This window comes from Lynx rufus, unplaced genomic scaffold (genome assembly GCF_022079265.1).
Source record: "Lynx rufus isolate CCGP_SWC_20201006 ecotype Redwood Valley unplaced genomic scaffold, mLynRuf1.p SCAF_29, whole genome shotgun sequence".
Lineage (NCBI taxonomy): Eukaryota > Metazoa > Chordata > Mammalia > Carnivora > Felidae > Lynx > Lynx rufus.
In genome coordinates, this window is record NW_025814844.1 from 8,322,346 (window position 1) to 8,348,317 (window position 25,972).

The window sequence follows — 25,972 nt, forward strand, 5'->3', positions numbered from 1 at the left end:
ATGTGAGACAGGAAACCATCAAAACCTTAGAGGAGAAAGCAGGAAAAGACCTCTCTGACCTCAGCCGTAGCAATCTCTTACTCGACACATCCCCAAAGGCAAGGGAATTAAAAGCAAAAGTGAATTACTGGGACCTTATGAAGATAAAAAGCTTCTGCACAGCAAAGGAAACAACCAACAAAACTAAAAGGCAACCAACGGAATGGGAAAAGATATTTGCAAATGACATATCGGACAAAGGGCTAGTATCCAAAATCTATAAAGAGCTCACCAAGCTCCACACCCGAAAAACAAATAACCCAGTGAAGAAAGGGGCAGAAAACATGAAAAGACACTTCTCTAAAGAAGACATCCGGATGGCCAATAGGCACATGAAAAGATGTTCAACGTCGCTCCTTATCAGGGAAATACAAATCAAAACCACACTCAGGTATCACCTCACGCCAGTCAGAGTGGCCAAAATGAACAAATCAGGAGACTATAGATGCTGGAGAGGATGTGGAGAAACGGGAACCCTCTTGCACTGTTGGTGGGAATGCAAATTGGTGCAGCTGCTCTGGAAAGCAGTGTGGAGGTTCCTCAGAAAATTAAAAATAGACCTACCCTATGACCCAGCAATAGCACTGCTAGGAATTTATCCAAGGGATACAGGAGTACTGATACATAGGGGCACTTGTACCCCAATGTTTATAGCAGCACTCTCAACAACACCCAAATTATGGAAAGAGCCTAAATGTCCATCAACTGATGAATGGATAAAGAAATTGTGGTTTATATACACAATGGAATACTACGTGGCAATGAGAAAGAATGAAATATGGCCTTTTGTAGCAACGTGGATGGAACTGGAGAGTGTGATGCTAAGTGAAATAAGCCATACAGAGAAAGACAGATACCATATGGTTTCACTCTTATGTGGATCCTAAGAAACTTAACAGAAACCCATGGGGGAAGGGAAGGAAAAAAAAAAAAAAGAGGTTAGAGTGGGAGAGAGCCAAAACATAAGAGACTGTTAAAAACTGAGAACAAACTGAGGGTTGATGGGGGGGTGGGAGGGAGGGAGGGGAGGGTGGGTGATGGGTATTGAGGAGGGCACCTTTTGGGATGAGCACTGGGTGTTGTATGGAAACCAATTTGACAATAAATTTCATATATTAAAAAAAAAAATTTTGGCCTTCAGAAAAATTGATCCACTCAAGTGCAAAGGAAACATACAGCAATTTCCTAATTGATTAAAAATTAGTAAAGTCCTGTGCTATGATTCTGCAGAGGATTTTGAGAGCCCACAGGGCTTGTAGTTCCACCTGAGAGTGTGCTGGTACCTTCTGCCTTGTGGAACACTTTCCACCCTATGCCTCCTTGGGTGGAGTCTTGGGTGGATCACCTCACCCTCTTGCTGTGACAGGATTCTCAAGGACAGTGTTATGAGGGAGGGACTAGGGAAGTGGATGGGAAAAAACAACCTGGATCCATAGTCTTGGTACAAAGCTCTCTCTGCAGTGGATGCAAAACCTAAAACCTAAACCCTAAAACACTTGCTGCCACCTAATGGGAGATATGCACTTTCCTGATCAGATGGTTCTCACACTTGGGCACTTCACTGTTTGTGTCACTTATTATTACACATTCTAAAAGCTGGCATGTCTCCACTTAAGAGGTTTATATTTGAAAAATAACTGGAAAAAAAAACCTAAATATTTATATCTTAGTTGATAGTGAAAATACTGAAAAAAAAATTTTTTACATGGTAGTCTGTTGTTTTTCTGTATGAGCTTACCCCCAAGGACCAAGCTTTAGCTGACGACATCCTCCACTTGGGAGACACACACAAAAAATTAGTTTTTGCTGTTGCTTCTCCCTATAGATGCTTTTTTTAAAAGATAGAATTTAGTTAGGGGCGCCTAGGTGACTCAGTTGGTTAAGCGGCCAACTTTGGCTCAGGTCATGATCTTGCAGTTTACGAGTTCAAGCCCCACGTCGGGCTCTGTGTTGACAGTTCAGAGCCTTGAGACTGCTTCAGATTCTGTGTGTCCCTCTCTCTTCTCCTCCCCTGCTCATGCTCTCTCTCTCTCTCTCTCTCTCCCTCAAATTAAAAAAAAAAAAGAATTTAGTTATTTTTGATTTACCTATTATTTCTTTCTGAGTTTATGAGCTATGGGTGATGGCCTGTGGGTAGGTTGTCTGCCAAAAATCTAAATTACGTTGCATCTTTACCCAAGAGAAATGATGAGAATACACATCCTTTATATGATATGAATGTTCATTGTGGTAACATGCATAATTGCTCAAAACTGGAAACAATCCAAATGTCTATCAACAGATGAACAGATATACCAATAGTATATTTATGCAATGGATTATTGGTAGTAATAAAAGGACCAACTTCCAACACATGTATCAAATGGATGAATCTAAAAATTATTTTGAGTGAAAAAAAGACAGACACAAGAGTACATTGTATTCATAATTCTACTTATATGGAAGTTAAAATCAACCTAAGGGTTAGAAATCAGCGCAGGGCTTGCCTGGAGGAGGGGCAGGAGGAGCAGGAGGATAAGGGAAAGGGCCCCAAAGAGATTTCTGGGGTGATGGAAATCTTCTCTGTTTTGACTAACTTGTGGTTATGTGGGTAAAAACATATGTTAGAACCAATTGAATTCTACACCTAAAACACATGTATGTATTGTTTGTAAATCTACTTCAGTAAAAAAACATAAAAATATTTTGATTCCTTAAAAAAATGTAATTCTTTGCAGTACCTGGGTGGCTCAGTTGGTTAAGCGTCTGACTTCAGCTCAGGTCATGATCTCACAGCTCACGGGTTCAAGCCCTGCATCAGGCTCTGTGCTGACAGCTCAGAGCCTAGAGCCTGCTTCAGATTCTGTGTCTCCCTCACTCTCTGCCCTTCCCCCGCTCACTCGCTCTTGCACGAGCATGCTTTCTCTCTCTCTCAAAAATAAACATTAAAAAATATATTAAAAAAAACAAATGTAATTCTTCTCTTCAGAGTGATTTAAGGGGCTATGGCTACTCTGAACCAAGAGCCCACTGCTACAGTAATGGGAAAAAAGAAGACTATGTTTACTGAAATTCAGAAAAAGAGTGAGATAAGCTACAATAATACCATCATGACCAAGAAAAAACTATTAATCTGCAACATAAAGATGAAGAAATCCAAGCAAACAGGCTAACAGGAGAGGAAATTTTGGAGGTACTGAAATTCAAGCAAAGAGACAACCATCTAACGTGTGTTCTAGAAGGCTGGAAACACAGAAAATGGGGAGAAAATAATGTAAAACATAACAGAAGACAGTGTGCAGAAACTGGAGGAAAAAAAAAAGTCCTTGGATAGAAGGAACTTGCAGAGCAATGGCCAAAATGAATGCAGTAAAGGGCAGATCCTCATGATGGTTCAGAACTCCAGCAGTAAATTCAAAATCAATTAAAAATGCCAAAGTTGAGGGGCGCCTGGGTGGCTCAGTCGGTTAAGCGGCCGACTTCGGCTCAGGTCATGATCTCACGGTGAGTTCAAGCCCTGCATCGGGCTCTGTGCTGACAGCTCAGAGCCTGGAGCCTGCTTCGGATTCTGTGTCTCCCTCTCTCTCTCTCTCTCTCTCTCTGCTCCTCCCCCGTTCATGTTCTGTTTCTCTCTGTCTCAAAAAAATAAACGTTTAAAAAAAAATTTTTTTTTTAAAAATGCCAAAGTTGAAAAAATTTGCACGGTGAACAAACAAACAAACGAAACCACTTACACATAAAGGAATGAGATTCAGGTAACCAAAATAAGAAAAGAAAAGAAAAACAATAATATAAGAGTACAACATTCAATGAGCAATAAGAGGAATTCTGCCATAAAGGTTTTCCCTGACAGCTAAGGTCTTCTGTTAATAAGGGTCACTCATTTTACACATATTCCAATCAGGAACATCAACATGGTATTCAGAGTCTGCTGGATTAAATCCGTACGTTACAGTGGCAGCATAAAAGGAAAAAGTTAAAAGTTCATGCTAATGCTGCATTGCATTGTACACAGTGGTACCAACCTTGGCCTACCCACCATTGGTTCCTTGTTTTGTGACTAAAACAAACTCCCACTTGTTTAAATCAAAGTTCTTTAGATTTTCTTTTCCATGAAGCAAACGCAGATGTAACTGACATTTTTTAAACAGATGGTATGATGATTGTATTTTGCAGTAAATTATGAATCAATACCAAGTGTAGCCATTTGATTTCACTCACTTAAGACATTGGAAATATACTAGATGAACTGCTTTGCTTTTCGACTAGACTAACACCTCAAATGACTAATTCATTTATGTGGACTGCACATTTTATCTATATAAGGAGTGGTCTGTAGAGTAGGTTTGTTGATGGAAGACTGAGTTGTAAGACTTGTCAATGCCCAAATTCAGTGGCATTTGCAGTTCAGAGTCAAGGGTCCACCACATATAATACATAAAAAGACTATTTCTTTACTTAATGTAGCTTGTTGCAAAAGAAACACTTTGGATATTAATAAAATCATAATATATTATATGAACTCTGTTTTAAAGGTTTATTTAGGTATAACCTACAATTAACTGCCAATATTTAAAGAGTAAAAGCATGCATTTTGATGTCGTTTTGAGAAATATTTAGACCAGTGAAACCATCACCATAGTCAATACAGTGAACAAAAGGAGCACACCAAAAACTTTCTTATACCCCTGTCAAACCTTCCTTCCCTCCTTTCCTCACCCATCCCCAGGTCTCCAGGCAATCACAATCTCCTTTCCCTCACTATAGGTTAGTTTGCATTTTCCATGATTTACAGAAGTTGAATCTTTTTGGTCTGGCTTTTTTCACATGGCATAATTATTCTGAGATCCATCCATGTTGTACATATTAATAGTTCATTGCTTTTTATTGCTGAGTAATATTCCATTGTATGGATATACGAGAATTTGTTCATCCACCTGTAGGTAAAAATGGTCGTTCCCTGTTTGGGTCTATTACGTGAGAAACATTTGTAAGTAAGTCTTTGTGGTAATATATACTATGTATGAGTAAAATGGCTGGGTTTGAAGTAGGTATATGCGTAACAGTTGAAGGTTGCCAGGGGTGCCTGGAGGCTCAGTCGGTTAAGCTTCTGACTTCAGCTCAGGTCATGATCTCCCAGTTCATGGGTTTGAGCCCCGCGTGGGGCTCTGTGCTGACAGCTCAGAGCCTGGAGCCTGCTTTGGATTCTGTGCCTCCCTCTCTCTCTCTGCTCCTCCCCCCGCTCGTGCTCGCGCGCGCGCTTTCTCTCTCTCTCTCAAAAATGAATAAACATTAAGTTTTTTTTAATATTTAAAAAAAAAAGAAGTTGCCAAATTATTTTCCAAAGTGGATGGACCATCTTACACTACCACCAGCAGGGCAGCAGCAGATGAGAGGGTCAGTCCTGCATTCGGCAGGTTATGTAGAGACACCTCCCTGTGGCTGTATTTGCATTTCCATAATCACCAGTGATACTGAGCACCTTTCATGAGGTTAATTTGCCATCCTCATATTTTCTTTGGTGAAGCATCTGTTCAAATCTTTTTCCCATGTTAAAAGGTGAGAAAAGACCAAACAAACCTTTACCAATGGAAAGCTCCGGGTATGTTCTTGAAAGAGAAAGTTGATTTGTTTTCAAAAGTAAAGGATTTGTGTAGTTAAGTTAAGGGAATCAAAGGTCAAATACCAGCAGGGAGCAGACTGGGGATAATTTTTTTTTCTTTTTTTTTCTTTTTTCTTTTGGGATAATTTTTAATATCAAAAGAAATCTTGTGTTATTTCTGCAAACAACCGGGGTTATATTCTGGGATTAAATGGGAAAGTTAAGTCAGATGATCCAAACTCTCTTTCCTAAAACCTAATAGAGTGAACAAAACATAACTAAAAAATAGGAAAAAAGATTCCCAGCAACATTCATATGAGGGGTGATTGGACAGAGATGTTCCAGGAATAACACAAATTCCTTTCTACAGTCCAACTCCCTCTCCATCAAAACTGCACTAATGAAGAAAGCAAATGGAGAAAATTTTGAAAAAGACAACTACCATCATGTCCAAATTAGGAGAGAGGACAACCAAAGGTGTGAGTAACCACAGGTGAGCTCAATACATGCACATTCAAACAAAGACTCCCCTGCACCATCTCAGCAGGGAGGAGGGAACCTATTGGGATTCCCCATTCTGCCTTTTGCTAATCTGGGAGGAAGCCAGGACAGGGAACATGAGCATGGAAAAACAAAAAAGAAAACACTACACAACCTCCACCAAAGGAGAGAAAAGACTGCTTGAAGGAGTGTACATAGAAATATGTGAGAAAAGGCTCTGGGCTGAACCGTGAATAAAGTAAACTTTCCTGGCTGTAAATGGATATAAGCTTGACCCTTCTTGTGAGGCTTGCCTGACTTTTCCCTCCTCTGGGTCAGCTGGGAGAAGAAGTGGGGATGGGTAAAAGTAGGGAGAGGGAGAAGGGAAAAAGGCACTGGATACCTGGGGTTACATGTATGGTCAGAAGAAAGGTGCCTGGTATTCACCCTGCACTGGGAAAACAATAGAAAACCTGAGGACACCTGCTTCTCCTCCAACAGATGGACCTATGACTCGATGGAACTAGCACTTATGAGAATTTTTTTAAATAAAAGAAAAAACAAAGAAACTAAATCTGCCCCAGAAACGGCCTACCGTCATTGGTTTTCTGGGTATTTATCTGTTTTTATAGAGCATGCAATTATTTGTGAGCTTAACTATTAAACTTGGGTTTGTTTACTGCTGAATGTTTTCCTATAAATTGATTAAAGGTAGATAGGTATGTTGACAGCTGTGGCTGTCCAGTCATCTTAATTATGGTGCACTGTTTTGAAGTTTTGCCTGATTGTCTTGGGGAAAAAAAATGGCCTCTTCATTCATCCCTACTCCCAACTTTCCTGCTATAACTTACCAAGGAATCACTTGTTTTCATAACTCCTGGCAGCTCTTTTTCCTCCTGGGGACCATCCAACTGAGCAGTATGATTGTCACAGGTATCACCTGGCTAATAAGAGAAACAAAAGCCATTTTTATTCAGGCATATCTGTCCCAACATGACTGTTTATTCAATTATTCATTACACAAACTCTATAAATGGATAGCCATGTGGTGATATACAGAGTTAATGACTGACCTGTGCAATGTCAAGGGCATTTGCCAGTTCATCCACAATTATACTGATCCTCATAAATACTGTGTACTATAGCAGAAGTTGGTCTCAAGAGCAGACACTGTTAATTAATTACCTGCCAAAATCCACTTTTATTTCCTTCTTAACTTACGAATATCATGATCTGTTCCAAGATGCTACATCTAAACTAAAAAGACTAAAGTGTGATCATGTGATGGTTATGACCAATGAGATACAAGTAAAATCCTACTTGGTAGAGCATCCAGGAAGGCTAGTATTTTCTTGTTTAGGTGGATAGAATTTGCTGGCTGATGCTTCTTCCAGAACATGGACATGATGCCTGTGATGCCCAGGCATTAAATATAAGCCTATAAGCATTAAATATAAGCCCACATGCTGCGTGGAGCAGAATGGAAAGATGAAAAAGTCGGTAGATTCAGGCTAGGGATACCAGCCTCAGACTTCTTATTTTATAAGGACAATCATCTCTAATTGTCTAAGCCATGCAGCTTACTGATAAAACTATGCTACTTTAAAATCAGACTTTATGACTTTTGGTAATGACTTATAAATCAACAAAAGTAGTCAGTTTTTTTTTTCAATTAAGAAACTGGAAATACAGTAGATTGATGGTCTCACAAATACACGTGACTGAACCAAACATTTCATTCCCATTCACTGAATATTGTAAAAGCTCTGATTTTCATTATGCAGCAAGTATATTTGGAGACTATTCCAATTGTGATCGATGGCATTATAGGCTTTGTGCATATGCTCTAGATTTTTAGCAGCACTTGTGATATAATGGCATTCCCCCAAATAAGATGCAATTATTCTATTCTATGATTGAAGCAACATTGTGCCAAATTAAACACACTGGATAATAGTGAAATCATAAACTTCTACATGAAACTTCAGAAACTGTTATTTTTAACCTTGCTTTTCCATATTTTCTAATTTCCCCCAAAGTGTACGCATTATATTCATAAGAAAAACATACATCTGTTTTGAAGTGAAAACAATGTTAATGAGGCAATACAAGAAGCCAGGTCAGGACAGAGGACTGAGGGCACACCACTCCCAATCACTCAGAATTAGAGAACGGGATTGTAAGACCAGCTCCAAATGGCACTGGAAACCAACAAGGTGTACTAATAACAGGTGAGAAATTGTTAGAAATTCCTGGGGAATAAGACATAAATAACGTATTTCATAATTGCACAGATTTTAGCCTAAGAACAGCATAAAACAACACTGCTGGCAAGGAAAAGATAAATCTACAAAAAGCGAACAATCAAGTAACCTCAGTGTGAAAATTAGAAAGGGTAGGATGGGGCCCTAGCGGAACAGCTGCAATAATTTATCGTAAAATGTTTTGTCAATGGAGAGGCCAGACAGACCTCCCAAAAGCTCCCTTTACACTGAACAGCAGGCAGCAACTAAAAGCACTCTGGGTCCAGTGAGCCACCTGCCATGGGTAGTAGTCCCAGATCAGAACTAAAACAGACCTCAGTATCAGGTTACTCTGGGCCACCATGAAAGACATGGAAGGGAGAATAATGGAAAAACATCAGTTTTGTCTTGGATAGCAAGAAATGAAATCATTTACCACTTCTCCCTTTGGTGTATGCTTGCATGTGTGTGTGTGTGTGTGTGTGCGCACGCGCACGCGTGCACACATGAGCATGCATACTCACCCGTATATACAGTGAAACTAACTTCCATTCACACAACGTTCACATACCTTACTCACTTACACAGTACCCGAAATCAACCTTCTTATTCGATAAAGAGTCCTTTGGGAAAATATCTATATCATGGCAGAGAAATCATACAGCAATGACATATCTTAAGTAATTAATTAGTCAATCTAGTCCATTAATAAATATAAGTCAATCACTAAGAACCATCAGGCACCGGAGAAAATCAATGTTAGGAAAAAGTCACTCGTGGAGAAAAAAAAAAACATTCTAAAAAGGTACCGTGACAAACATTCTGTGAAAAAGAATTGAGAAAAGGGAAAAGGCTTAAAATGAATTAATTTCAGAAATATTTGAGAAAATATTGCAACCATAAGTCAGGAGTAACTATAAAAATAAAGGGAAGTGAGTGAAAAAGGAGTTCTTGTCAATTAGCAGTATGACTACTGAATTAAAAAATCAATAGAGGCTAAATTATAACCACTCATGGCTAAAAGGAGAATCAGGGATTTACAAAATGACATAGACAAAATCTACTAGCATACAGAACAAACAGAAAAAAAAGACAAGGAAATATAACAATTTAAGAAATATAGAAGTTTAATATAGAGGCAATAAAAGGAAGAATAGAGAAAATGGAAATGATGAAATAAAGAAATTCTGGGAAGAGAATGGTCATAACTGAAAGAAAAGTAATGTTTTTCAGAAACAAAAAGCTGAGTGCTGATCATGATTAAAAAAAAAAAAAGATTTCATATCCTTATGGCAGTTCAGGTTTCTAACACTAAAGATAAATTTAAGGGGCACCTGGGTGGCTCAATCAGTTGACAGGTCATGATCTCAGGATTGATGAGTCTGAGCCCTGCAAAGTGTTCTCTGCGGTCCGCACAGATCCTCTGTCCCCCTTCTTCTCTGCCCCTCCCCCGCTTGTGCGCATACATGTACATGCTCTCTCTCAAAAATAAAAACAAAACATCAGAAAAAAGATAAATGCAAAAGGCTTCCAGAAATGCAAAAATGAAAGGATACAAAATAAGATGTAGAGAGAAATCAAACTTCTCAACATTAGCACTATATGAAAAAGCAAACATTAATATTTAAAAATTTCTGGAAAATTAATTTAGGGCCTAGCACTTTGATACTCACCAATTTAGGATTTAAGTTTTTATTTTTTTTAATTCTTTTTTTTTTTTTTAATTTTTTTTTTTCAACGTTTATTTATTTTTGGGACAGAGAGAGACAGAGCATGAACGGGGGAGGGGCAGAGAGAGGGAGACACAGAATCTGAAACAGGCTCCAGGCTCCGAGCCATCAGCCCAGAGCCCGATGCGGGGCTCGAACTCACGGACCGTGAGATCGTGACCTGGCTGAAGTCGGACGCTTAACCGACTGCGCCACCCAGGCGCCCCTTTAATTCTTTTTTTAATGTTTGTTTGTTTGTTTATTTATTTATTTTATAGTGAATATAACTTATTGTCAAATTGGTTTCCATATAACACCCAGTGCCCATTCCAACAGGTGCCCTCCTCAATGTAGGATTTAAGTTTTTAGGTATGAAAATTTAGTATCCAGAGAGATTTCTTGCCAGATTCGCTCAAAGGATAAAAGGTACAATCTGCTAAGAAGCTGTAACATTTTGTAATATGTATGATTATGCAAATTAATATTTTTACTGTTCTCTGTAGTCATTCTGCTATGTTAGCCCTCACCATCCTCCTGGGAGAAAGAATGGTACTCCCTTTCTCATTCTATAAACTGCTCAGTAGTTCAGAGCAGGGCCTGGAATAAAACTTTAATGTCCTCTTCCGTCTTACTGCTAGATTTCTTCGATTGTTCGGCACCACAGTTGCCCCTTGATTCACCTTTAAAAGGTGATAAGACCTTCCAGGAATTGAAATTAAAAAAAATAGTGAAAAAAGGGAAAAGAAACAAAATAAGTCTAGACAATCACGGGAGTCCATGGTTAGGATGGTGTGTTAAGTGTGGCAAGTAAGACTTCAAATAAGCCTCTCTTACATGCTGCCTTGACACCTGGTAAAAGCAGAAGGGCCATAAATGGTCTAACTACAAGCCTCCGTCCCACTTTGCTGCTCCCTTATATAAGGTCCCCTAGCAGAACAATGCTCCTTATCCAGGAGGCCAGACACAATTCCTGCTTATCCTTCAGTAGTAGCTTTCAGTTCCCCATCAGCCTGTGGAATTATTCAAACAAGCCAATCACATCCTCCCATGGGAACCACGGGGAGCCGTGCTCTCTTGATACTATACAGCCTGCTTGCTACAACCCTTGGTTATTCACTCTGTTCCCAAGTGCACCCCACATGTAGCTCTGTGTGGTGTCTGGTGTCCTCCTAACCCAAGCTGTGAGAACATGTGACAATAAATTGCTGTTGACCTTCTCTGTCCATTGTCAGGTGTCAAGCCACCCCTATAACCCTAGGGTGGGAATCCCTCCCTTACCTACAGGGTAAAGAGGAGGCGATTAAAAGAGAAGATAGAGTCAGCTAGGGTGAAACCTCATAGAAATCCATCATTTGAAAACACTAGTGTCTATTCTACCTGCCCCTCCTCTGGTGGTCTGAGGAGTCAGGGGCAGACAGAGAGGAATCACAACTCAGATCAAGTGTCCTGGTTGGAAGTAAGGTATGTAAGACTCCCTGTAATTCAGGAACAATCTAAAACCTGAGGACACTTGCTGCCAGCTCAACAGAAAAAGTAAAGACTTCTGACTAAATGGAGTTAACACTTCTATGAGAAATATAATGAAATTGGAGGGAAAAACAATTAGAGACAAAATCTACAAAATGGGATTGCTCCCAGCTCCAGCTAACCACATTCCTCCTCCAGAACTTGACCTACCCTCAGGCAACAGAGGAGCAGCCAGAACATTGGGCCACATCCAAACCCTTAAGCAGCATTTGCAAGCGACAAAGGGCTAGCCTGTATTAGGACAATTTTTTGAGATCCAGACAGAATGTCCTACATAAAGTATGTATAAAATGAAAATAAACTGTACAGAAACTAAAGATCATCATCAGCATCATTATTCATCAGATCAAAAATGGTACAAGGGTCATTCTTAAAACAGCAAAAGAATCCCTCTTCCTCTACTAGGAAGGAAAAAAAAAAGTAGAGCTAAAGAGAAGGAAACATGAGTCATACCAGAGGAAAGTCTCTCACCATAAATTTCTGCTGCCATGAGTCCAAGTGGAGGCAGATGTCAATAACTCCATGTCTTTCTACGTCTCCTACTCTGGGCACCTCACTTCAGTAAGAGGACCTAGGCCTTAGGCCAAATGGTACAGATGATGGCATGGCACTCAGCTCACACACTCACACACACACACACACACACACACACAGGCCTTCCACTGAGATCACTTCATTGGCAGTGATGAGCTCAGGTTAGCCCTTTTTGAAACTTTGTACTAAGATAGACAAGGTGGGCTCCAATGAAACGTGTTTACCTCCTGTGCTAGATAGTGCACTTTCCCCACCTCCTGTTACACATTGAAGATGCTACGGTGCTGTCCCCCAACAAAATATCTACCTGTAGAAAATAACTGAAACGTCAAGTATTTCATATGTAGAGAACTAAATTAATATTGACAGATACATGGAGAGTAGCAGAAGGTCTTCCACTACATGTTCAGCAAAAAGAACCAAAGTTTAGCTGATGACCCCGCTGACATTTTGACTTCTGGCTGGGGCTGGAACTGCAGCTGTGGTTTTGTTACTCGAGGTGCAGACAGGCCACAGAGTTATTTGTGGATTTAACTATTTAATTATTCATTCCTGAATTTAAGAGTCTTTGTTTCCTTCTTTGTGACAAGGCAAGTAGGCATTTTGCTCAAGTTCTCCCGACTGCCTTGAAATAATTACTTTTTCTAACCTCCTTACTTTCAAGTCCCCTTGCTTTATCTTACCAGTTGACCATTTCTGCAGGGAATTGCTGATATCACTTCTTCATCCAGGATCATTTCCAAAAGAGGAGCTGGGATACAACAAAAATCATCTGGCTATTGAGAAAAATGAAAGTGCATTTTTATTCAGTATCTTCTCCCCAGTGTCATTGTGCATTCAGTCATGAGCTCTGCATGACATGTGTCCATTCACATAGACGTGTGGGGACATCCATAGATTTGCCTGCTGTGCACTGATCACCGCATGTAGCCATCCATCAGCCAACACTGAGAGCCCATTACATTCGGGGCACAATGACAGACACTCTGGTCTCTGTGGAGTATACTGTCAGCTGTTTACTCCAAATCCAGTCACCTGCCTTCCTTAACAGGATCCTGATTTTTTTTTTCTTTTTCAGGGACTTTTGTGTCCAACTAAAAAGGGTCAGTTTCTTAGGCTCTTTTGAAGCTAAGGATGATCATAAAACATTTCTGGGCAATGAAAGGTAATTGGAATTCTACAGAGTAAGATTTCCAGGACACTAAGGTCGGGGAGACAGAGTAAGATGGTTCAAGTTCCAGGACCATGGATATAGTGCTAGAAGTAGCCCGGCCAACCTGTAAGCAAAAGGATGAAGGTTGCATATGAATGACCAAATAGGAAGACAGGAGGAAGATGGATCCATGCTACTGCAAAGGAACACCTACCTTACCTTCTTAAAGAGAGAAAAATACACCTGTATTTGTACAACTCATGATTTCTTGGGTTTTCTGTTACATGTAGTAAAATGTATATACAGGTGATATAATCAAGTTTTTAACAACAGGGTGCATGACTATATTTACACAATTATGTCAGTCCCACCTCTGACTAGTTGTTTATCAATTATGAAATTGGAAATAAATTAGGCTGACTATTTTACTCAATTAAATGTGTTACTGAAAGGAACGTTTGATTCACATCTTCTAAATATTAGAAACAAATGTATTTGGGTCCCAGAATTCTGCTCATGATGAACAGTACTGCAGATCCTGTCACATACATCCAGAGGCTGATTTAGTATTTGTGATTTAGTGCATAATAGCTCTACTAACACAGGGGTTAAATATTTTATTCCTTTACAGTTAGAATTCCACTGAAAGCTTTATTTATTGGATATTTAATTAAATCATAAAATTTTATTTGGGCCCATAGAAATAGTCATTTTTCACCTTGCTTGTTCATATTTCCTAAGTTTCCAGTAAAGATTATGTACTATTTTTATAATAAGGAAAAACACATTTTTTGGAAGGAACAAATATTACTGAAGAATCAGCACAGAACTGGGTCAAGATAGCAAAATGAACATACTGCTTTCTCCTCCCCCCACAAATCACTCAAAGTGTCAAAAGAGATACCTTTTTCAAAGAGGAGATCTAGAAACCACTAAACATTTCCATTAGCAGAACAGAAATTGTTGGATGTTCCTGGAAGATAAAAAGCAAGCAAGAATGGCTTGATAAGGGTAGAGGGAAATCTCGGCCTGAAAAAAGTTACAAGAGAAAAACATATGGAAGATAAACGCTCATCTAGAAAAAAACCATATAATCAACATTGAGAATAAAGAGAGCAGTAAGGCATCCCCAATTCAGAAGCCAATGGCCAAAGTGACCGAAGAATGTTTTTCTGAACAAAGCAGCCAGGAGAGCTTCCCTCCCTCTAACACTGAACAGCGGGCAGCAGCTAAATGCGATTCCAGGATAAAACCCAACAAGTGTCCTCTTGTTGACAACATGACCACTTGCTTTGGTGGGGCGGGGTGGGGGTGTGTGTGTCCTGGTATAGTGGTCCTGGACAGAAAGTTAAATTGCCCTTCATTGGGGCCTTCTGAAAGAACACAGGAGTATAAGAAGGCAAGTTAAGCTTGCCTGAAAAGCAAAAAAAAAAAAAAAAAGTAATTCTTTAAGATTATCATTACTTTTGCATTGATACTATATTTGTGTGTCTTTAAAGTGAAGTGTGACAGCTGACTGACACATTTCACCACTCACACAGGTCCAGACTGCTATCCACTAGGAGAGTTTTAGGGAGAAAAGAAGTCTACGTAACTGCATAGGAAATATACAGTCATTACTTATACTCATCAATCAATCAATCAATCAATCAACCTAGCCCTGCATTAATAGGAATTAACACCCAAATATCCAAAATCAACTGAACAATAGTAATGTAATGATGCCAAAAGTAAGCAGATGACCCTGAAGAAAATAGTAATTCAAGGAAAAGAAGACCACCTTGGAATTTAAGGTTTAGGGCTATTGCAGCCAAGAAACAAGAACAGATCACTAAAATAAAGAGGAAGTCAGGGGAAAGGAGATGCCTCAGCAAATTAACAATACGGCTGTTAATTTTTTTTTAATTAATGAAAGGCAGAAGTATTGATACCACCATGAATATACGATGGTATTATGGTATTACAGTAAGTTATGGATATAAAAAAATGAAGTGGAAAGGACAGCCACAGATACACACAAACCAAGCCTGGAATAACAAGAGAACATTTAAGAGATACTGAGGTTCAATCCAAACAATGCAACAATCATCTAATGGGAGTTCCAGAAGGAGATAAGTGACAAAAGGAAGGGAATAAATACTGGTTTTAAATGTTAGAAGGCAAAATGCAGAACCTGAAGAATGAGTGAGCTCTCATACTGAAAGAGCTCTTTTAGCGGTGACTAGGATGAATGTTTTCAAAAGGTAAAACTGGTGAAATTGCAAGGTTCCAACAATAAACATAAAGTTCAAAAAACTTCCACATTTGTATATAAAGGAACTCACTGCTCATTGGTGGAGATACTGTGCTTCCCATAGACCAACAGTACATGAGAGAAGACAATGAATGAGTAGCTCCAAAATTCTGGAGGCAAATTATTCTGATCGTGGGATTCAGTGTGCAAAATACATTAAGAAAAGAGGAGTGTAATCTACATATCTATCTTTTAAATTACTGAATTTATATCTTCACTAGGTAAGTACACGGGGTCAGATTCACATGCCTAAGATTAATGCAAAATTACCTTATGACACTTATGATGTTAAATCTTCATTAAGAAAATGAAATGGAAACTTTAGGTGATTTTCTATTAATGTACGTAAATGATGACAAAGAAAGAAACAGCATAGGAGAGGATATGTGTGTGGGGGGGGGGGGGAGATAGAGAGAGAGAGAGAGAGGCATATAGAGACAGGGGAAGTGAAGGAAGGGGAGACATTGAGAGAGACAGACCAGGGCTGACAGATACTTTGGGCAAGAGAAGGAGGGAGGGATGAATTGGTATTTATGCTGTCAAATTCAGATAGGAAATTTTAAAAGTTTAGGTACTTTTCTAAGAAACTTCCAAGTCTACTTGCAGAAGCAGATGCTGATTTTTTTTTTTTTTAGGAAGAAAGTCTGTGAAGATGTTTATTAGGCCTGATAGACCTGTAAACTTACCATATTTTTTTAAAGCGCTAGATTTATGTATTTTTTATGAAGAACAATCTGAATTTTGTAATGCCAGGCTTTCACTGACTTCCAGGTGCTGCGCTTCTATGGACAGCACAAAGACCTCTACTCCCTAGAATATATGGATTTCTTTTCAACCACTCTCCCTGTTGCACACCCATTCTCTATTCACTTCAGAACTGGGGCTTCAGCAGCAAGACTGGAAGGGAGAAGAGGAAGGTGGGCAGGGGGAAGAGCCCCGGGGGAGCATTCCCTTTATTTACCACAAATATGGTCCTTTCTCTGCCTTTGCTGGAGTTAAACACTGGTTTCCTGCACCTGCATGTTATGGAGAAGTAACAGATCTTTCGTTTCTTTTTGTACTTAAAGCCCCAATGAGTAAGTGCCCACTTTATACTTCCCTTTAGGGTCTGTGGGAAGACCACTGTTTCTATGCATCTAGGAGTCCAAAGCTTTTGGAAACCTAAAGACACACTGAATGCATTTTCTTCAGTACCTGCAGGATTCGAAGAAGCTATAGATAGTTAACTGTTTTGCAATTTGCTAGGGAAGAGCAAAAATCTTAGCCTGAAGTAGTTGGAAATAGAAATAAGAAAGGAAGCATGTAGGTCAAGTTGTTAGGATTCTCTGAAGACGATCTGAGACATACATGTGAAATGACTCAGGGAATTTAAACCAGCAGGGTAAACCTTTTCTTTCATAGGCACCTTGGCCAGGACTCACATGGCTGAAGCCCTTGCTTCAAGTTGTGGGTGTTACCTTGACTCAACTACAGCTACAGAAAATCTCACTTCCAAAAAGGTACGGGTTTCAGCTAGATTGAAAGTTCGATCAGCACAGAACTCAAAATGCACTGCCTCAGGTATATAATTATGTACAACAGAAGATTCTAGAACTGTACTGCTCAGTACATTAGCTGCAAGCCATATGTGATGATTTAGATTTAAATTAATTAAGATTAGGGGCGCCTGGGTGGCGCAGTCGGTTAAGCGTCCGACTTCAGCCAGGTCACGATCTCGCGGTCCATGAGTTCGAGCCCCGCGTCGGGCTCTGGGCTGATGGCTCGGAGCCTGGAGCCTGTTTCCGATTCTGTGTCTCCCTCTCTCTCTGCCCCTCCCCCGTTCATGCTCTGTCTCTCTCTGTCCCAAAAATAAATAAACGTTGAAAAAAAAAATTAAATTAATTAAGATTAAACAAAATTAAAATTTCAGTTCCTTACACTAGCTACACATTGGACACACTCTAGCTACCCATATTGGACAGCACAGAATTAGATCATTTATTTCCATCACTAGAAAGTTCTCAAGGACACTGCTATTCTAGGGCATTATTAACACAAACGCAAAGGTTAACCTGGAAATGTGAGCTACCCTGGCAACTACCCAGTGTGATGAATATATCTAAGAGAAGACTGGACTTACAGATAACCTAAAATAACTCAAAGTGGAGGGTGCCTTCAACCAAGCCTCCTACCCAAATATCCTTGAAGTTTTAATTTATGTCATTATTGATATTACAATTAAACAGATAAGAAATGTAAATCAGAGTGATTAACTAACTTGCCCCAGGCAACTCTCTGTAACTGCAGAAGAATATCCAGTTTCTTTTTTCTACAGACTAATTATCCCCAAAATTTGAGAATCCTATTTGCATAGAGCCTAATATAGGATCTTGCACAGAGAATGTATCCGGTAAGTATTTGTTGCATCAATAATGCAGTTATTGATTTCAGTGATGCAATGAGTGAATAAATAAATAAATGAGTGGTAAGGCAGAGCTAGCAGCAAAACCGTCCTAGCAATAGGAGAACATGACTAACACCATCAGAAGTAAAATCTGTGGCCATGGAATTGCTAAGGGTAAGCTGGAATTTCAACTAGCCATTTCTCAGAAAACATGTGATGCTTCCCTTATGGTTTTTTGAATCACTCTCTTGCCCACTTAATTAATGTTGGCATCTTTCACTTTTTACCATTTTAATTTGAACATAAAGACTACCCTACCCACTCTCCCACTCCAACCTCCATTTAAAATTAACTACCCGAACTTGCTTAGAATACTTTGGGCCCACTTCTCTGGGGCTCCTTTGCCTGTCCACAGAATTTCCATTCAGTGTTAGATTTAAGTAAAGGCTCTGTGTATCCCATCTATAAAGATTTGCTCCATTACCAAGTAAGATATTCTCCAACTCAACCAAGAAGGAATAAAAAAGTGTTGAGGGAGGCTGCTGTAGGAGAAGGAATGATCGCTTAAGTTTCAAAGTTGTAAAATTTGCACTCTTCTGTCTGCTTTAGTTTTCTCTAAAAGAGAATGGCCAACTTTTTCTAATATTTTTTTCACGTTCTCCCCATCACCCCTAAATCAAAGCAAAACTTTTGAGCCAAGTTCATTACTTACAGGAGATTCGCTGACTCCAAAGATGTCTCTGACATCCCTAACAGATTGCTTGTTCTTTTTTCTCATGGTTTGGGTGTAAGTATTGTATCTCTTTTTCACTGCAGCTGCTTGGGTTCGAGTCAGCGTAGAGAGCAAGGCTTTGCCATCCTCCTCTTCATTACCCGAGATCAAGGTTGATAAACCCACATCTTGCAACCACTCTGCTTCGAGTTCTCCTTCTGTAAAATAACATTACCAAGGAAAGGTCAGAACATTCTCCATTTAATTAGATGGCATGTATATCTATAGGCCTGTGCATATCAGTGAATAAATAGTAAACACTATATTAAGACCAATCTTGGACCCTGAGGGCAAGTTAGGTGAAATAAATCAGACAGAGAAAGACAAACACCATATACCACTTCTATGTGAAATCTTTAAAACACAGACACACACACACACACACACACACACACACACACACACACACAAGCTCACAGATACAGAGGTAGGTGAAATGAGTGAAGGGAGCAAAAGGTACAAACTTCCCGTTATAAAATAAGTAAGTCATGAGAATGTCATGTACAGCATGGTGACAATAACAGTTAATAATACTGTACTGCATATTTGAAAGTTGTTAAGACAGTAGATCTTAAACACTGTCATTGTAAGAAAAAAAATTCTGTAACTATGGTGATGGATATAAACAAGACTTATTGTGGTGATCACTCTGCAATGTATACAGATATCGAATCATTATGTTGTACACCTGAAACTAATGTTATATGTCGACTACACCTCAATTAAAAAAAAACACCATCCTTTTTTCCAGGGTAATTGTGGGAAAGACCTATAGGAATTAATGAAAAGTCTGTATGATATTTTTTAAGTAAGTCAAATTTTAAAGTATTTTCTGAGAGAGTAAGGTTAATTGGCATATTTAGTAAGGTAATTTTTCTTGCCAGAAAGTTAAATATAAGCCATATCTGGACTCCCAATTTCAAACAATGATAAAATATGAATACTTAAACTAAAACCATAATAGAATAAGAATGGCTTAGTGGGGTAGGAAAAGGTTTTTCAATCACTCAAATGCTGGTTCAAATCCCAATGACACCGTTTACTAGGCAAACAGCTTTGGAAAGTTTTTAGATATCTCTAGGCTTCTGTTTTGTTGGCAAAATGGAGGTAACAAGATGTACTAGGTGGCTATGATGATGGTTGTATCAATTTATTCATGATAGATGGCAAAGAATCTGGAACAGAGCATGAATTCAATAGATACTCATTCTCTTTTCTACATAGTCTGAACATTAGGTAAGTAATCTTTCCTTTTTTTTCAGAAGTCAATTAAAAAGTTTAAAATTCATCATAATGAGGGTTAACTGATATTGAAAATTACATGTGCAGAAATAAAAAAAATTAAGAATAACAACATCATGGAACAGAAAATCCACTACAGATACATTTCCGGGAACTATGCTAAACAGGCATTACCTGAATGAGATTTGTTTAAAGAGCAGATCAAATTGATTTGCAAATATCCTGTCAAATCATCAGTCTAAGAGGCTTGGACCCTGCTCACATTATTGTATCACATAAACAAAGCCTTCTAAATGCACTTTACAGGAACTTCTCAGCGAGGCAATTTTTTGGTTTTTTTTGGTTATTTTGTGTGTGTGTGTGTGAGTGTGTGTGTGTCTGTATGTTTATTCATTTGCTTTATAAGTTATCCCTTTAACAGAAAATGCAAAGGTAAACATAAACTTAGCAGCTCTGATCCAAAATAATAAACATTTTAAATTAGTCAGTTATGACTTGGAAATTGTCTTTTACTTAGGCCACAGATAAGATTTTCATTTTTAAGACAAAATTTACAAATACAGTTCAATATGAAAGTTTTAGAATTTGGATTTTTTCCCCTCCAACTCTGTAAGCAGTAATGAAAGAGTAGATGGAAGGAGTTAGAATTAACAGACACTGGGGTGAAGATGATCTAAATCCTTGGACTCAGACTACAGAATCTGCAGAACACATATTTTCCACAGGAAAGAAATGTCTTCAAAATCAATATTACTCCTGTAACACTGCTGAATTATGGAATCACAATCCTGTGCTCATTCCTCCAGTTACCAAATGTATAACTTTCACATAGAATACTCCTTCGAATTTCAGCTACATCTATTCAACTACCTACTCAACAGTTACTTGACTCTATCAGTCGCACACCACACTCAACAAGTTCAAACCTGAACACATATTCTTCGTTCCCAACTCTAGGCCTCTTTCAGTATTCCACATTTCAGTAAGTGAAACCCACCGTCCATCTAATTTAGCAAAGTAACTAACCTAGGACATGTTGTTGACATCTCCCTCCTTTACACACAAATCCAATATGTCACCAAGTCCTTTTTTTTAATATTTATTTATTTTTGAGAGAGAAAGCGCAAGCAGGGGAAGGGCAGAGAGAGGAGGGGGACAGAGTAGGTTCTGCTCTGAGCACAGAGAGCCCAATATGGGGCTTGAACTCACAAACCTTGACCCGAGCCAAAGTCGGATGCTCAACCAAATGAGCTACCCAGGCATCCCTATCATCAAGTCCTTTTGATATTAATTCCTTATTATTTCTCAAAAATTTCCACTTTTATTTGTCTTCTGCTCTGACCTTGGCCCAAACTTGGCCCCTCTCACCTGAACTACTGCAGTTGCCTCCCAGTTTTTCTTCCCATTCTTGATTCACCCCTCCAATCCATGATCCATATTGTAACTAAATCAGACCTTTCCAAATGCAAATAGAAGCCCTTTCCTGAAAGGTCACAGTTCTTCCTTGCTCTTGGGATTAAGAATAAAACACTTGGGCAGCCTGGGTGGCTCAGTCAGTTAAGCATCTGACACTTAATCTCAGCTCCTGTCTTGATCTCAGGGTTGTGAGTTCAAGCCCTGCGCTGGGCTCCGCACAGGGAGTGAAGCCTACCTTTAAAAAAATAAAAAAATAGGCAAAATAAATAAAATAAAATCCTTCACACGGCCCACAGGACATGAAGCTGTTGACCTTTCCGGCCACAGCGTGTACCATGCTCTCTTCATTCTCCCCTCACTGACAGTACTTGTCTATGTTTGGTTGCTCAAAAGCCCCAAAAAGCCCCATTATATATTTTGTTACAAGGCCTTTGGACATGCCAATCCTTCTATTTGGACTCCTAATAATTGTCCATTCAATCTTTTAGATCTCAATTTCTATATTTCTTTCTCAATGAAGTCTTTTTTTCCTGAATCCTTCAATCAGTCGGGCCCACTGTTACCCATCCTAATCCTGCTGTGTGTCTTTTTCTTCAGATAACTTTTCCCCCAACAGACATCTAGGTATATCATTTCATTAGTTATTTTTTTCCTCCTAGGTTATAAGCTCCATTAGAGCAGGGCATTTCTGCCTTTGTTTATAACTCTAACACCAATATTTTGCAATGCCTGTGAGAAGCAGGTACATATATTTGTTGAATTAATTAAATCCCAGTTGAAATATTTAATTATTCTAAGTGAGAAAATGAAGAATGCAAAACATCAACTTTCAAAACTGAATGTAGCTGTCACACATACCATTCTGTACTAAAAATCCACCTAGCTAGTAACTTTGTTAGAGAAAGATACCAAAAAGGGAATAAAATCTTCTAGTAAAATAGAGTAGCTCGTAGAGAAATAACAGTTCTGCGTATTAACAGTTATGAACTCTGAACTAAGTACATAAAATAACTATTTGAGGGTAATGGAGAAGAACCAAGTGTAGGCAGAAACTGAAAAATAATTAAATTTTGATACAAGAAAATGTACTGTGTGAGATTCGTACCTATACAACTTTTCAACTGAGTCCTTTCCCAATCCCTACATTACACCAGGGGTAGAACACAACTGAAAACCACAGTCTTATTTATTTGAAGAGTCAGGGGATGCAATAAGGGATTATTACTAGGACGGCTGGAAAGTGAGGGGCACATTCCTGTTAGGAGGGAGCCACACAGGACAGAGCTCCAAAATCTGCACAAACTCTGATCAAATCCTTAACTAAACATTAAACCAAAAAGGCATATGTGAGACTCCAGCATCCTATTGAAAAACAGCAGCCAAAAGGGCTAAAATAAATAAGCAAGGTTACAGAGAGTGCACAGAGCAGAAAAGATGGTGTTGTGAGGATGAGTCCAATCTATGAAAACTGCTATGAAATTAACTCCCTTTAGAGGAAGATAATGGGATACAGAGTCTCTGAAATATATCAACAATGTTATAATATTACATTCTCAATGATGTTACAATAGGTAGGATATAATAAAAAGGAAAACAAAAAAAAATGGACTAATTTGTCAAGAGAAAAGGTCATCAATAAAAAGTGACTCTGAGAGGACTCTGAAGTTGGACAAGGACTTTAAGGAAAAAATTATCATGAGGGAATAATTAATTCCAGCAAAGAAATGAAAAATAGAAAAAGTGAAACTAAAAAAAATCTAAAATTCAAATTATAAAATTAAAACATATTAAATTTAAAAAATTGCTGTAAAGGCTTAATGGTGTATTAGAGACTTTAAAAGAAAGGGCTGGTAAACTTGAAGATGAAATCAGTAGAAATTATTCAATCTGAAAGAGAGAAAAATATTTTAAAATATTTAAAACAGAGCCCAAGGGACCTATTGGGAACGGTTAAGTATTGTAATATATGTATACTTTGAGTTTCAGAAAAGAGAGAGTAGTAAAGAAAAAAACATATTTGAAGAAATAATATCCAAAAGTTTCCAAAATTTGTTGAAAAACCAGTTAGCTTAACTAATACAAAGTAGGTCAAATACAATAGAAAACTGCACTTAGGCATCCTAAAGAGAACCTGCTGAAAACAAAGAGAGAAAATTTGAAAGCAGTCAAAGAGAACATATTACATATAGGGAAGCAACAATATGAAGGCACTGAGTCCTTATTAGAAGCAGTGAAGATTAGAACATAGTAAGATGATGTTTAAAAAATCCTGAATGAAAATAAAAACCTGTCAACCAATAATTATATGTCTAGCAAAAATATCCTTCAAGAACAAAGGTAAAATAGTCATTATCACATGAATGAAAACTAAGAAATGTATCACCAGCAAACTTGCTCTGTAATATATGCTAAAGGAAGCTCTTTAGGGTAAAGGGAAAAGATGTCAGACGGATACTGGATATTCAAAAAAGAAGTAGTGGAGGGGCACCTGAGTGGCTCAGTCAGTTAAGCACCTGACTTCAGCTTATGGTTCGGGAATCTGAGCCCTGCGTTGGGGTCTGTGCTGACAGCTCAGAGCCCGAGCCTGCTTCAGATTCTGTGTCTCCCTCTCTCTCTGCCCCTCCCCTGCTCTCTCTCTCTCAAAAACAAATAAACATAAAAAAACAAAATAAGAAAAGTAGTGGAAATGTTAAACATTCAGATTTGATTTCTTTAAAAGACATATGGCTACTTCCTCCCTCAAAATTAAGTCTTAAAGCCTAAAGATATTAGTTAGAGCACAGCAAGGCAGTCATTTATGCAGAAGAGCAAGGATGTTAGCCCAAGTGGGATGAGCAGGGCAACTATGAAAAGGAGAGGGGAAATTGACAACATATAGAGGGATTAATCAAATATATATATATATATATATATATATATATATATATATGAAAGCCACTGTCTAAGAAGGGAATCACAAACACAGAAGGAAAAGTAGAATTAACCTAGATGATTTCCAGATCAAATATGGAACACTTTCAGTATCAAAACAGATTATAGTAAAAGATAACCCACTAACAAATAACACACTAAATAAACCAGGAGCCCATTCTGATATAAAAAAATAATATGGGGCACCTGGGTGGCTCAGTTGCTTAAGCTTCTGACCTCAGCTCAGGTCATGATCTCATGATTCGTGAGTCTGAGCCCCACATTGGGCTCTGTGCTGACAACTCAGAGCCTGGAGCCTGTTTCAGATTCTATGTCTCTGTCTCTCTCTGCCCCTCCCCTGCTCATGCTCTGTCTCTCTCTCTCAAAAAATAAATAATAAAACATAAAAAAGAAATAATTTGACAGCTTGATATAGAATATTTTATTTCCACAAAATATTTATTTTTTATTTTTATTTTTTTAATATGAAATTTATTGTCAAATTGGTTTCCATACAAAACCCAGTGCTCATCCCAACAGGTGCCCTCCTCAATACCCATCACCCACCCCCCCTTCCCTCCCACCCCCTATCTAGCCTAAGTTTGTTCTCAGTTTTTAAGAGTCTCTTATGGTTTGGCTCTCTCCCTCTCTAACTTTTTTTTTTTCTCCTTCTCCTCCCCAATGGTCTTCTGTTAAGTTTCTCAGGATCCACATTAAGAGTGAAAACATATGGTGTCTGTCTTTCTCTGTATGACTTATTTCACTTAGCATAACACTCTCCAGTTCCATCCATGTTGCTACAAAAGGCCAGATTTCATTCTTTCTCATTGCCACATAGTATTCCATTGTGTATATAAACCACAAGTTCTTTATCCATTCATCAGTTGATGGACATTTAGGCTCTTTCCATAATTTGGGTGTTGTTGAGAGTGCTGCTATAAACATTGGGGTACAAGTGCCCTTATGCATCAGTACTCCTGTATTCCTTGGGTAAATTCCTAGCAGTGCTATTGCTGGGTCATAGGGTAGGTCTATTTTTAATTTTTTGAGGCCTCCACACTGTTTTCCAGAGCGGCTGCACCAGTTTGCATTCCCACCAAGAGGATTCCCGTTTCTCCACATCCTCTTCAGCATCTATCGTCTCCTGATTTGTTCCTTTTAGCCACTCTGACTGGTGTGAGGTGGTATCTGAGTGTGGTTTTGATTTCCACAAAATATTTATTGATCACAAAGATGAAAGTAGTAACTTCACAGGGAGAGACCTTGTTAATACCACCTGAAGTGATTCAAGTAGACATCATCATTAATGGGAAAATCAAAACTATATGCCACCTGATAGGATGCAATGAAAAGAATACAGACAGCATCATGATCTGCAAAGATGCAGAGCCTGAATCTGAATCATCAGATTTGTCTGGTGAGACAAATCCAAACAGAGGAATATTCTACAAAATAGCCTATAATCTTCAAAAGCTTCAAGGTCATATGTGTATATATGTGTATGTATGTATGTATATACATTATATATATATATATATATATACATATACATATATACATATGTATGTATGTATATACATTATATATATATACATATATATATGTATGTATATATATATATATATATATATATATATATATATATATATATAAAAGCCCTGAGAAACCACTCTAGATGTAAAGAAATAAA

General features: G+C 38.4%; 1 protein-coding gene across 6 annotated transcripts in view; it reads right to left on the minus strand.

Annotated features, from left to right (window-relative positions):
• ARHGAP28 (Rho GTPase activating protein 28) overlaps positions 1-25,972 on the minus strand; it is a 197,163-nt gene that overhangs the window by 62,196 nt on the left and 108,995 nt on the right. For 5 of the 6 annotated variants that reach the window (XM_047090292.1, XM_047090293.1, XM_047090290.1 and 2 more), the window contains 2 exons: positions 18,655-18,872; positions 6,952-7,044 (listed from right to left, as the gene is read on the minus strand). In XM_047090292.1, coding sequence (XP_046946248.1) covers positions 6,952-7,044; positions 18,655-18,872 — 311 coding nt within the window. The remainder of the gene's footprint in view (positions 1-6,951; positions 7,045-18,654; positions 18,873-25,972) is intronic. The other variant, XM_047090294.1, reaches the window with a different exon arrangement.